General features: G+C 43.2%; 1 protein-coding gene across 1 annotated transcript in view; it reads left to right on the top strand.

Moving 5' to 3' along the window:
- LOC110172686 (rho-associated protein kinase 2-like) overlaps nt 1–15,000 on the top strand; it is a 168,337-nt gene that overhangs the window by 42,517 nt on the left and 110,820 nt on the right. The window contains exons 5-8 of the mRNA XM_055149584.1: nt 2,609–2,746; nt 3,383–3,643; nt 7,469–7,613; nt 9,550–9,688. Of these exons, the coding sequence (XP_055005559.1) occupies nt 2,609–2,746; nt 3,383–3,643; nt 7,469–7,613; nt 9,550–9,688 (683 nt within the window). The remainder of the gene's footprint in view (nt 1–2,608; nt 2,747–3,382; nt 3,644–7,468; nt 7,614–9,549; nt 9,689–15,000) is intronic.

Raw genomic sequence — 15,000 nt, 5'->3', positions numbered from 1 at the left:
CTCAGTCACTCAGTAGGTCACTCAGTAGGTCACTCAGTAGGTCACTCAGTAGTCACTCAGTAGGTCACTCAGTAGTCACTCAGTAGGTCACTCAGTAGGTCACTCAGTAGGTCACTAGGTCACTCAGTAGGTCACTCAGTAGTCAGTAGTCACTCAGTAGGTCACTCAGTAGGTCACTCAGTAGGTCACTCAGTCACTCAGTAGGTCACTCAGTAGGTCACTCAGTAGGTCACTCAGTCACTCAGTAGGTCACTCAGTAGGTCACTCAGTAGGTCACTCAGTAGGTCACTCACTCAGTAGGTCACTCACTCAGTCACTCACTCTCTCTGTGTGTCTCTCTGCGTCTCTCGACTTCAAAATAAACATTTCACCTTTCGAATATTCAGCACAAATATTTTCAAGGCCTCAGATTCATCAGTTCATCAAACTCCGAGGGTAAAATTCACCGTGAAAAATGTCACGGCAAAAACCCAAGACGCCAAAAGCAGCAGCATCGATCATGTGTGAGCGCGGACGGAATAAAGAAGTGCACTGAGCGACTGTGACATTACTCATAACACTCAGCTCCACTCAACCCAGAATGTTTTTAGGGCATGAAAATATTTGTGCAGAATATTTAAAAGGTGATTTTTTATTTTTTTATACTGAATTTTAAACACTTTGAAAATTTACACTTAAAATTCAGAATAAAAATAATGCAAACCTGCTTTTTTTAGAGTTAAAAAATTCAAAGTGAGAAATTGAACAGTGTTTAAAATCCAAAATCTGATGAAACAAATGATCTTCCATGTGCATCTGGACTGTTTTTGTTTGCACAATTCTGTTTCTATTTGTTTATACTTTCCTACTGTTACTTCTACTCGCTTAAAAGTGCTTTCAGATTCCCTCACTGTCGCTTTTTTGCAGTAATATTCACACACACACATGCTCACGCTTTAACCCTTCACAACAAAAGTACTGCACAGGTCAGCGCACATTCCTCTGCATGAAAGCGCCACCGCACATACGCACCAGCAGGGGGAGCTCCGCCTGCGCTCCCCCGCGCGAAATCACAGCCGCGGGTTCAGATAACACACAAAACTTCCTCGTGTGTGAATAGTTTTGCAGTCAGCTAAGGCGGCTTCTTATCGTCGGGAGCTCGCGGTGCCGTGTTGGAGCAGGAGACCGGCGGCGTGTGTGCGGGCGGACGGGCGGGCGGGTCTGGGCGCGCTCAGAGGAGGCAGGGACGCGGTGAGGGGCGGGGTGACTTTGTACGGGCATGGTAATTATCAGGGAAATGATAGGTTTGTCCGCGTCTTATGGTGTTGTTGTGTCACAGAGGTGGACTGAGGTGACACAGCGAGTCTTAAAGGAAATGTTTAGAGTTTTTATAAAGCTTCTACAGTTACACCCGAACCTGCAGATAAAGACACGTCCAAGTTGGTCTCAGAGTCAATTGTTGTCAGTAAAAGCTGCATTTGATTTGCGCAGATTTACCGTTTTTATGACGTTAAATCTAAATCTCACGTACAGTTCCTTTAAGTTTTGTGTGCAATAATATTCTCCTGACTTCCTTTGCATAAAAGCGTCTAACCCTGTAGTTCAGATCTGTACAAACACGCTCGGAAATGTGCTTCTTGTGTTGGTTTGTCACTTCAGATTTCGGTCTTTTTGTCAGTTCATCTGGAAGTGTCTAAAACTTTGAGCAGGATCCTGTTCTTAAAACACAAATCTCAAATCTGATCACGAGGTTTCTCAGAAAATAAATCACAATTAGATGTTTTTCCCAAAATCCCCCCCAAATTTTTTTATTAACTATTTTTACTTCTTCATAATTCCTGTGTCCTGCAGGTGTGTCACACCTCACACACGCTCTGTGTGATAAACTACTACAGTATATTTACCAGAGGTGGGACTTGCAAATCATGACTTAGACTCAAGTCAGACTTGAGTCACTATTTTTAGGACTTAAGACTTGACTTGATAAATTGGACTAAGACTTGAGACTCGACTTGGTCTTGAAAGTCAGTGACTTGGGACTTGACTCGGACTTGAGGCCTGTGACTTGAGAAGACTTGAGAGGCGCTTTTAAATCTGAATTCTTTCTATTCTGACCATAATGATTCACTCTAAGATCTTGTCCAGACACAAAAAATAGCCTTTATACAACTTATATAAATACTCGTATATAAATATACAATGACTTTTTAAGTACAGTTGACTTGAAGCTCAAAGCTGACGACTTGGACTTGCCTGTATTTGACTTGGGACTTGACTTGGACTTGTCAAAGATTTGAGACTTACTTGAGACTTGCAAAACAACGACTTGGTTCCATCTCTGATATGTACTATAGTATTTGTAATATTTGCATATGTCCTGCAGGTGTATCTCTCAGAGGGGGTATGTGATGTAGTACTACAGTATAAGTACTATAGTATTTTTAATACTTGCTCATGTCCTGCAGGTGTATCTCTCAGAGGGGGTATGTGATGTAGTACTACAGTATAAGTACTATAGTATTTGTAATACTTGCTCATGTCCTGCAGGTGTATCTCTCAGAGGGGGTATGTGATGTAGTACTACAGTACATGTACTATAGTATTTGTAATACTTGCTCGTGTCCTGCAGGTGCGTCACAAAGCCTCTCAGAGAGTTTACGCCATGAAGCAGCTGAGTAAGTTTGAGATGATCAAACGTTCAGACTCTGCGTTCTTCTGGGAGGAGAGACACATCATGGCCTTTTCCAACAGCCCCTGGATCGTACAGGTCTGCACACGGCACACATCTGCACACATCTGCACACATCTGCACACGGCACACATGTATGCACAATACACATGTGTTGACAGTATGTCACAGTGTGGTGCAGATCTGCTCTCCTGCAGTCGGGTCAGAGCAGTGAACCACCTGTAAATGTTCATCAACTGATTCATCTGTTTAAATCAGTGTCTCTGCTGTTGTGTTTTGTGTGTAACTATTAGATTAGACCGTTGGAACTCCGCCTGCAGCCTGGTGTTTGTATCAGAAACACATGACTGTAATCAGGCCGGTCCTGTGTGATGTCACATAGTACTTGGAGCTGCAGCACACACTTAGATTTAGACAGTTTTTGTCCAGAAATCTGCAAATGTACCTGGTTTGCACTAAAGTTACTGTAACGCACTTTAAAGTAAATGTAAAATGGACACATTTTTATAAAGTGCTGTTCCACCTTTAACATTTAAACACTTTACATCAAGGAACCACTCACACGTTCACACACACACGTTCATACACCAGTGCACACAGACGACAAACAGCCAACCTTCAGATCTGTGGACAAAAGCTCTACAAACTGAACTACTGTGGCCTCACTACTTGAAGCATTCGCTCTAGTTCTGTGTTTTCTTGTTCTGTGTGCAGTTGTGCTGTGCTTTCCAAGACGAGCGGCACCTGTACATGGTGATGGAGTTCATGCCCGGAGGAGACGTGGTCACGCTCACCATGAACTACGACGTGCCGGAGGCGTGGGCGCGTTTCTACACCGCGGAGCTGGTCCTCGCCCTCGACGCCATCCACTCCATGGGCTTCATCCACAGAGACGTGAAGCCCGACAACATGCTGCTGGACCAGAGCGGGCACCTCAAACTGGCAGACTTTGGCACCTGTATGAAGATGGACCAGGTGAGGGGACGTTCTAACCACCGCGAGACACACTGTGATGTGTTCTGTTAGAAAATCAGCTTCTATATCGTAATAAAATGAAAAGTGAATGTACCAGACCAATCCCAGTGTCATTTGTTCATTTTTTTTCAATATAAAACCAAAAGAAAACGAAAAAACAACCAGTTTTCTTCATTATTTGTCTCCAAAACCAAAATGAAAAAACTGGATAACAGATTTGTTTTTTCAGTTTTTCCATTTTGTGTTTAAATGAAAAATGGAAAAAAAAAAACAGATAGCGTCCGTTTCCATGACTTAAACTGCGATGCCGAACTTTTACATACACATATGGACTGAACCAGGACTAAACCGGTCTCAGTCCCAGTGTCAGTCCTGGTCTCAGTCCCAGTCTGGTCCCGGTCCCAGTCCCCAGTGTCAGTCCTGGTCTGGTCCTGGTCTCTGTCCCAGTGTCAGTCCTCGGTCTCAGTCTCAGTCCCAGTGTCAGTCCTGATCTCAGTCCCAGTCTGGTCCCGGTCCCAGCCCCAGTGTCAGTCCCTGTCTCAGTCCTGGTCTGGTCCTGGTCTGGGCCCAGTCTCAGTTCTGATCACCAGACAGTGTATGTGGGCGCACCTCCAGGCCTGTCCCAACAAACTGGTTCAGTTTGGTCCCGTCCTGTCCCGTCCTGGTCCCGTCCTGGTTCCGTCCTGGTTCTGTCCTGGTTCCGTCCTGGTTCCGTCCTGGTTCCGTGCAGCATCGCAGTTTAAGTCACTGAAACAGGAACCGGCTGTTGTCCGTAAACCGCTGCCCCCGCGACCCGGCCCCGGATAAACAGAAGTAGATGGATGGATCATTTAAACACAAAATTGAAAACTGAAAAAAAACAAATCATTATCCGTTTTTTCATTTTGGTTTTGGAGACAAATAATGAAGAAAACAGTTGTTTTTTAAATTTTCTTATTTTTGGTTTTATTTTGAAAAACAAATGAACGATGATACACTGATTCAGAATCATTAGCAGGATTTCGATATCGGCTTTAAAAAAAATCTGTTCAGCTGATATTGTTATTATTATGGTTCGACATAAATTCATGTATTAAAGCACAGGTGTCAAACATAAGGCCCGGGGGCCAGATCCGGCCATCCAAGACCTTTAATGTGGCCCTTGAGTGATTTTCTACTAAAATATTTTAATAATATTTTCTATTAAAATCTTGTTAATTTTCTGTGGTGTTTATCACAGCAGCGTCTCCAGCGTCTCTGTACGTGGCCCCTCCCACCAGAGCAGCACAAAATGAAGACTTGTCTCTTTCCAAACGCTCTTAAAGGACGATCGTTTTGACTGTTGACCGTGACACCCCTCATCAGAAAAATGTCCAACATGAGAAAAGTGGAGCCGAGTGCAGGATTTTACAACAAAAACTTGACTTATTCCTGTTTACATACAAGTTCATGTTAAAACTTTGTGCTGAAATTTTATTTTTCTTAAAGTTTCAGGTTGTTCATAATATTATAATATTTTGTAGAAAGAAATAATTAATCAATTAAAAAGATTTCTGTAATAGATTTGTGTTTCTCTGCACAAATATTTGAACTTATTGTTATTTTTGGGGTTTATATGACATGAGTTTTCTGATCCGGCCCCTTTGGGATCAAAGTAGGTTGGATACGGCCCCCGGACCAAAATAGAGTTTGACACCCCTGAATTAAAATCTCATAATGTTTGAACTTTTATTTATAAAAAACTGCAGTTCTGTTTAGTGTTTAAAGTCTCTGCGCTGGTATTCTTTGATATTGGATATCTGCAAATACTTAAAGCTGTTCTATCGAAATCAGTATTAGAACTGAAAAATCTAGAACATCACATCCCTTCAGCACTGGAGGCAAGTTGGGTGAAGTGTCTTGCTGAAAGACACATCATCAGTTTGCACTAGAGCCGCTCGTCCTCACTGTGGCACGTTGTTTTCTCAGTTCTCTCACATCCACGTACCAGCCGGCTCTGCTCAGCAAAACACATCTGCCTGTTGAGCTCATTAAAAATCTATTTTTAAATGTATTTATTTATTTAAATGTAAGTCGCGGCTGCATTTCCTTAAAAGATGCTGGTTCAATCCCGCACCGTCCTGCTGCCGTCCCTGCCGTTCCAAAGAGACAGGGAATCTTTAATCAAATCTCCAATTTAGGACTGGTTTACTGCGACTGTACACAGAGTTACTCACAGTACTCGTCTGGATCATGACCTCAGTGTGGAAGTATCACAGGACACTGCTCTAGTGCTCCCCCTAGTGGCTCACACGGGGATATCTGCACAGGATTTATTCTCCTCTTTGTTTTTTTTACTTTTACTTAATCCAAACCTAATCCAATCCAACTTTATTTGTATAACACATTTTATAAACAAGACAGTTTCGAAATGCTTCACAATGGAAAACATTTTACTTTAAAAAAAAAAAAAAAAAAAAAAATAAATAAAAAATCGGCTGAATTATAAAAATAATAATAAAAATAATAACATAATATAATAATAAAAAATAATAATATCAATGGAAAATTATAAAATCAATACATAAAAGCAGTACTAAAAATGGATAAAAACTATAAATAAATTAATAAAATAAATAAATAAATAAAACACTGAAAAAAATTATAAAATCAATACATAAAAGCAGTACTAAAAATGGATAAAAAATATAAATAAATTAATAAAATAAATAAATAAAACACTGAAAAAAACCTATAAAATCAATACATAAAAACAGTAATAAAAATGGATAAAAACTATAAAAAATAAAGACACAGAGGACCTCAGAGTGTGCGGGGGAGTAAATCTGGATGAGGTCCGAGACGTACTGCGGGGTCAGAGCGTACAAAAGTTTACGACGATTTAGTTCCACCCGTATCAGTTTGGGAGTCCGTAGGGCATAACGTCACAGTTTCAGTCTTGCCCTCATAAAGATTTAAAAAGTTATGTGCCAATCTAATCTAGTACTGGGGTTAATGAGGTCAGTAAAATGTTTTTGATTAACTAAATGTTAAAATGTGTTTTCAAGAGAATACGGATAACGATTTGTATTTTCAGTTTTTGATTTTGTGTTTAAATGAAAAATGGAAAAAAAACTGCTAATTCCCGTTTATGTGACGTCCGTGACTGAGATGTCGGACTTTTGCACTGCATACGGACTGAACCAGGACTGATCCAGGTCCGGGACCAGACCGGGACTGAGATCAATACTGAAACCGGGACCAGACCGAGACTGAGACCGAGACCAGACCAGGACCAGACCAGAACCAGGCCAGGACCAGACTGGGACTGAGACCGGAACTGATACCGGGACCAGGCCGGGACTAGACCGGGACTAGACCGGGACTAGACCGGGACTAGACCGGGACTAGACCGGGACTAGACCGGACACTCAGAGCCCATGGCAGGGCCGGAACTCGAAGCTGAGGCTCGGACCCTGCGGAGGCTTGGAGTCAAAGCTCGGAGTCCGCTCTGGTCCCGTTCTGGTCCCGGTCTGTCCCGTTCTGGTCCTGGACCTGGATCAGTCCTGGTTCAGTCCGTATGCAGTGCAAAAGTCCGACATCGCGGGAAGTCACGGGAAACGGTCGTTATCCCTTTTTTCCATTTTTCATTTAAACACAAAATCGAAAACTGAAAAAACTAATTATTATCTGTTTTTTCATTTTGGTTTTGGAGACAAATAACGAAGAAAACAGTTGTTTTTTCTTTTTCTTATTTTTGGTTTTATATTGAAAAACGAATGAACGATTTGATCCACAGATTCAAGAGCCTCTGTTCCTGTTCTGGTGTGACTCAGTGTTGTGTTTTGTTGTTTTGTTGTGTTGCAGTCGGGTCTGGTGCACTGTGACACGGCCGTGGGCACTCCGGACTACATCTCCCCCGAGGTGCTGCAGTCTCAGGGGGGAGACGGTCTGTACGGGCGGGAGTGTGACTGGTGGGCTGTGGGCGTCTTCCTCTACGAGCTGCTGGTCGGTACGTACACCCCCCGGTCTCCCTGTACACTGTGTGAAGGAGAAAACAGAAGTGTGCGCTGGTTTGTGTCTCATGAGCTCATGTGTTGTGTTTTGTATGAGGCTGTTGTTGTGTAATAGTTTTATCAGTGTTTCCAGGGCAGGGCTCCGCTCACAATCACACTCAAAGTTATGACTCTTATAGTCGCTGTTATACGGGCACAGTTTTTATTAGTTTACAAAGTATTTATTAGAGGTGTAACTGTACATATATTCGGTACTGGACGTTTGGTTGAGTGAGTTTGTGCAGTTTGTGTGTGTTTACATTGGGCTGTAATGTTTTAATCTCACCTCAAAACTTGCTGAGAAAAGTCCTCAACTTGTATCCAGTCTGGTGCCACCAAGTGCCGCCGCTCAGTTTCATTTCTCTCCAGCGACTAGATCAGGAATCAGAAAACACTAGACGATCCGCAAAAACCCAGAAAGTGCGAGTTTGAGCAACAGCCAATCAGAGAAGAGTCAGACATTCTGTTTTGGCAACGATTCCCGAGATCGAGGATTTAAAACCGGAACAAAGAAAATGTTTGGTGAATTTTATCAAGGGGAAAAACATTATTGTCTGAGGCCTGAGGGAGGCCGGGACTGAGACCAGGACTGAGGCCAGGACTGAGGCCGGGACTGAGACCAGGACTGAAGCCAGGACTGAGGCTGGGACTGAGGACCAGGACTGAGGCCGGGACTGAGACCAGGGACTGAAGCCGGGACTGAAGCCGGGACTGAGCCGGGACTGAAGCCGGGACTGAGGCCGGGACTGAGGCCGGGGACTGAGGCCGGGACTGAGGCCGGGACTGAGGGCCGGGACCAAGATCAAGACCGGGACAGAGACCGAGGCTAAGACCGAGACCGAGGCTAAGACTGGGACTAGAGTGGGACTGAGATCACGACCGGGACCAAGACCAGATCAGAACTGAGACCGGGACTGAGACCGAGTCTGGGACCTGACCAGATCGGGACCAGATCGAGACCGGAACCAGACCGAGACTGGGACCAGACCGAGACCGGTTCAGTCCTGGATTAGTCCTGGTTCAGTCCTGTTTTAGTCCTATTTTAGTCCTGGTTTAGTCCTGGTTTAGTCCTGTTTTAGTCCTGGTTCAGTCCTGGTTCAGTCCTGTTTTAGTCCTATTTTAGTCCTGGTTTAGTCCTGGTTTAGTCCTGGGTCAGTCCTGGGTCAGTCATGGTCAGTCCTGTTTTAGTCCTATTTAGTCCTGGATTAGTCCTGGTTTAGTCCTGTTTTAGTCCTGGGTCAGTCCTGGGTCAGTCCTGGGTCAGTCCTGGGTCAGTCCTGTTTTTAGTCCTATTTTAGTCCTGGTTTAGTCCTGGTTTAGTCCTGTTTTAGTCCTGGGTCAGTCCTGGTCAGTCCTGGGTCAGTCCTGGTTCAGTCCTGTTTTAGTCCTATTTTAGTCCTGTTTAGTCCTGGTTTAGTCCTGGGTCAGTCCTGGGTCAGTCCTGGGTTTCAGTCAGGGTCAGTCCTGTTTTAGTCCTATTTTAGTCCTGGTTTAGTCCTGGTTTAGTCCTGTTTTAGTCCTGGGTCAGTCCTGGGTCAGTCCTGGGTCAGTCCGGCATCACAGTTTAAAGTCACGGACACACGGAAGTCACTTTATGCATTTTTTCCATTTTTCATTTAAACACAAAATCGAAAACTGAATATTTTCATTTTGTTTTTGGAGACAAATAATGAAGAAAATAGTTTTTTTTTTCGTTTTCTTATTTTTGGTTTTCTTTTGAAAAACAAATGAACGAACGACACACGGATTAAAACGCAGCCGTACACCGAGGAAAAAAACCACACAGTCTGCTGACAGAATATAAGAATAAGAATAAACAGAATAATATAATGTAAATGTGTTTGTAGAACTTCTTGTGCCTCCTGTAAATCGGCCTTTCTCCTCGTGTGACAGGTGAGACTCCGTTCTACGCCGAGTCTCTGGTGGGGACATACGGGAAGATCATGAACCACAAGAACTCTCTGTGTTTCCCTGACGACGTGGAGATGTCTGCGGAGGTCAAACAGCTCATCTGCGCCTTCCTCACGGACAGGTGAACACGCACACTTTACTCACTTTACTCACGTTTCTCTTTTCCCGAGCTTAACACACAGGATTAAATAAGCTTTAAACAACGAGGAGCTGCGCGTTAATGCAGATTTAACACACGACGCAGAGTCCGTTAAAACTGCAGAACACACAGCAAGTTTTTTAACGCGCTTATACCACGACTACAAACTGAAACGTCTCAACTGTGAATCTGAAAAGCCTGTTCCGTGTCTGTAAATGTGTCAGATTACTTTATTTGATGTCATGGCGATGGCCGCAGAGCAGTTTTATAAAACAGTGATTTTAATTTAATTTTCATTCCCGCTCCCGCCCGCATCTGCAATATTTTGGGCTAAGTCTGGGCTCGTCTCCCAAAATCTGGTCCAGTTGTTGGTAAAATGTTCAGGTCACACGTCCACGGCCGCTTCGTTTGTTTGAGTCTTTATCCTCCTTGTATTTGACTCACAGGCTCTTTATTTTTCTTTCGACGTTGGAGCCAGGACCGACTGTAGCCGCGCTCGGACATTTCTTTGGCAAACATTTCAGAAACCACCCAGTTCCTATAAGACCCCTCCAATTTGTCCTGAAAACAGCGACCCCCCCAAATATTAATAAACTCTTTAACCTCACTTTTCCTCCATTGACAAGACTCTGAGCCTGACGTGTAGGTGGATGAAGTCACATGTCAAAAGATCAGATATGTATCAGTTTCAGGAGCACATATCCAAGTGTCACATTTGAAAAAATCAGATCTGTGTCGTTCAGTCATTAATAGATCAGATACAGGTCACATAGGGGCCAAAAAATCTGATTTGGGTCACTTCAGGCCAAAGTCTGAACGTCGCCTTATTTACACATTCTTTATTTGAGAAGAATTTTAGTTAAATTAAATTTTACACTGACCCAGAGCATCGCTGACTGATCTGTGAAACTCTCTTAGCTCTACACTTATGTGGAACAGAGACTAAAAACAGATGAATGTCACGATGAAGATCTGACTGTGATTGGTGGAAGCATCATATCGTGCACTTCCTCACTCTTCTTCACTCTTCCTCACACTGTCTCACTCTTCCTCACACTGTCTCACTCTTCTTCACACTGTCTCACTCTTCCTCACTCTTCCTCACTCTTCCTCACACTGTCTCACTCTTCACTCTTCTTCACTTTCTCACTCTTCCTCACACTGTCTCACTCTTCCTCACACTGTCTCACTCTTCCTCACTCTTCTTCACTTTCTCACTCTTCCTCACACTTCCTCACTCTTCCTCACACTGTCTCACTCTTCTCACTCTCCTCACTCTTCTTCTCACTCTTCCTCATACTGTCTCACTCTTCTCACTCTTCTCACTCTTCCTCACACTTCCTCACTCTTCTTCACTTTCTCACTCTTCCTCACACTTCCTCACTCTTCCTCACACTGTCTCACTCTTCCTCACTCTTCCTCATACTGTCTCACTCTTCCTCACTCTTCTTCACTTTCTCACTCTTCCTCACACTGTCTCACTCTTCCTCACCCTTCTTCACTTTCTCACTCTTCCTCACACTTCCTCACACTGTCTCACTCTTCCTCACTCTTCTTCACTTTCTCACTCTTCCTCACACTTCCTCACACTGCGCACTCTTCCTCACACTGTCTCACTCTTCCTCACTCTTCCTCACTCTTCCTCACTCTTCCTCACTCTTCCTCACTCTTCCTCACACTGTCTCACTCTTCCTCACTCTTCTTCACTTTCTCACTCTTCCTCACACTTCCTCACTCTTCCTCACACTGTCTCACTCTTCCTCACACTTCCTCACTCTTCCTCACACTTCCTCACTCTTCCTCACACTGTCTCACTCTTTCCTCACTCTTCCTCACTCTTTCTCACTCTTCCTCACTCTTCCTCACACTGTCTCACTCTTCCTCACACTGTCTCACTCTTCCTCACTCTTCCTCACTCTTCCTCACTCTTCCTCACTCTTCCTCACTCTTCCTCACACTGTCTCACTCTTCCTCACTCTTCTCACTCTTCCTCACTCTTCCTCACCCTTCCTCATGCTGTAAAAGTCCTTATATTTAGATGTTTACAGCACACAGACTGATCTGACATGGGGAAAAACTGAATCTTTAAACTGTGCATTTTATAAACTGTGAAAACTGAGCTCAGCAAACACCAGAGTTACTCTCTTTAGTTTTATACATTTTTGAATGAATGAATGAATGAATATTTGTATTTAAGGGAGCCCACTTTGATATGACCCTTTTATCAGTGTAAATAGAAACGTCCGTCATCATAACGACATAATCACAGTCAGACTCAGTCACACGTCTTTTTGTTGTAGTATTTGTTTTCTTTCCTGGTTTGGGGACTTTCACGTCTTTATTTTGAAATATGGAATTTAAAATATGTCGTAAGTGAACAGTTTAAACTCTGTTCTTCTAAAATGAAGTGAAGTTTACTACAGAGTATCATTACATGTGTTTAGTTCGCGCTGTAACGTCCCTTTTGTTTGATTATAGCTTCATGGAGGAATGCGGCTCAGTCCGACACTTACACACAGTATTTTTAAACTCATGGCTGTAACTGCAGTACTACTACACAAGTATGCAGAGTATCCGTTAGATGCAGTATTTTTATCCTCCGATTTGCAGTACCTCGTATTTATGGGAGCTGGGCTTTGTTTGTGGCCTGAGCTCGAAATTACAGTTTTCACTGAGAGTCGTGTGAAGAACATGTCTCCAAAGTCTGAACGCACACACACACACACACACACACACACACACACACACACACACACACACACATACACACACACACACACACACACACACACACACACACACACACACACACACACACACACACACACACACACATACACACCAACACACACACACACACATACACTACATACACACACACATACACACATAATACATACACACACACACACACATATACACACCCACACACACACACACGCACACACACATGCACACACACACACCCCAACACACACACACATAATACATACACACACGCACACACGCACACACACACGCACACACACACGCACACATACACACATAATACACACACACACATACACACACACACAATACACACACACACACACACACACACACACATACATACACACACACACACACACACACACACAGCACACACACACACATAATACACACACACGCACACACACACACAATACACACACACACACACACGCACACACACATAATACATACACACACACACTTACACGCACACACACTCATAATGCACACACGCACACACACACACGCACACACACACACACACACACATAATGCACACACACGCATGCACAAACACGCACACACACAGACTCACATGCTCACATACACATAATACACACACGCACACACACAATGCACACACGCACACACATAATACACACATACACACACACACTCACAGACACACACGCACACGTGTGTATTTCTACACGTGTGTATTTCTACATCATACTCTGAGGAGAGAGTGATGAGGAGAGCAGGTTTATACTTACAGTATATATGTTTTTACATATCACACTCTGCCTATGCACAGATGTGTGTATTGTACATATTAAGGGGGTCCAAACTTTTTTTTTAGATTCTTTAGAATATTATTTGCATATCTGGTTTTAATTTATTTTAAGTTTCTTTATTAAGTCATTTTAAATCAATATGGTGATTTAAAAAAGATGCAAATACCAAATCGACCTGTCAAAGTCTGATCTCGTCAGATCTCAGCAGCTCAGCAGCTCAGCAGGTCTGGGTTCTGGTCTGGACTTTGTGGTCACTGTGTCCTTAGGCAAGACATTTCATCCACATAGTCTTGTATGAAAGTGTTGTGTGTGTGAGTGTTGGTGGTGGTCGTAGGGGCTGATGGTGCAGATTGGCAGCATCACTTCTGTCAGTCTGCCCCAGGGCAGCTGTGACTACAGTAGTAGTTTACCACTGGGTGTGGAGTGAATAAATAAAGCTATGTAAAGCGTCTTCAAGTGTCCAGAAGAGTGCTGCATAAAACTGATGCATTATTATTATTATTATTATTATTATTATTATTATTATTATTATTATTATTATCAAATAATAATGTGATGATCCACAGTGTCACAGATTATAAGCACAGAGCACAAACAGACACTAAAATCACTTTTTTTACTCATTCTCTCTCATAGACGTGTGTCTCTGTCCCTGGACTTTTCTACAGCATTTTACTGCAGATTTGTTAAAAAACAGACTTTTGGGTACTGCAGTGTACTTTTACTCCACAGTACTGCAGTGTACTTTTACTCCACAGTACTCCGGTGTACTTTTACTCCACAGTACTGCGGTGTACTTTTACTCCACAGTACTGCGGTGTACTTTTACTCCACAGTACTGCGGTGTACTTTTACTCCACAGTACTCCAGTGTACTTTTACTCCACAGTACTGAAGTGTACTTTACTCCACAGTACTCGGTGTACTTTTGTCCACAGTACTGTACTTTTACTCCACAGTACTGCGGTGTACTTTTACTCCACAGTACTCCAGTGTACTTTTACTCCACAGTACTGCGGTGTACTTTTACTCCACAGTACTCCAATGTACTTTTACTCCACAGTACTCCAGAGTACTTTTACTCCACAGTACTGTGTACTTTTACTCCACACAGTACTCAATGTACTTTTACTCCACAGTACTGGTACTTTTTACTCCACAGTACTGCGGTGTACTTTTACTCCACAGTACTGCGGTGTACTTTACTCCACAGTACTGCGGTGTACTTTTACTCCACAGTACTCCAATGTACTTTTACTCCACAGTACTGCGGTGTACTTTTACTCCACAGTACTTGTACTTTTACTCCACAGTACTGCGGTGTACTTTTACTCCACAGTACTGCGGTGTACTTTTACTCCACAGTACTGTACTTTTACTCCACAGTACTGCGGTGTACTTTTACTCCACAGTACTGCAGTGTACTTTTACTCCACAGTACTGCAATGTACTTTTACTCCACAGTACTGCAATGTACTTTTACTCCACAGTACTGCAGTGTACTTTTACTCCACAGTACTGCAGTGTACTTTTACTCCACAGTACTGCAGTGTACTTTTACTCCACAGTACTGCAGTGTACTTTTACTCCACAGTACTGCAGTGTACTTTCAGGTGCTGCAGTTTGCACACGACACGTGAGAGCACTTCCTGTTTACATTATAAGCCCCGCCCCCTGAGCTCTGACACACTGGCTCCATTCTCCTGCACAGAGACTCTTTCACTCTCTCCTCCTCCTCCTCCTCTTC

The sequence above is a fragment of the Boleophthalmus pectinirostris genome, unplaced genomic scaffold (assembly GCF_026225935.1).
Source record: "Boleophthalmus pectinirostris isolate CB_2022bp ecotype Guang Dong unplaced genomic scaffold, ASM2622593v1 HiC_scaffold_13, whole genome shotgun sequence".
Classification (NCBI taxonomy): domain Eukaryota; kingdom Metazoa; phylum Chordata; class Actinopteri; order Gobiiformes; family Gobiidae; genus Boleophthalmus; species Boleophthalmus pectinirostris.
This window is presented reverse-complemented; position numbering and strand designations above follow the sequence as displayed.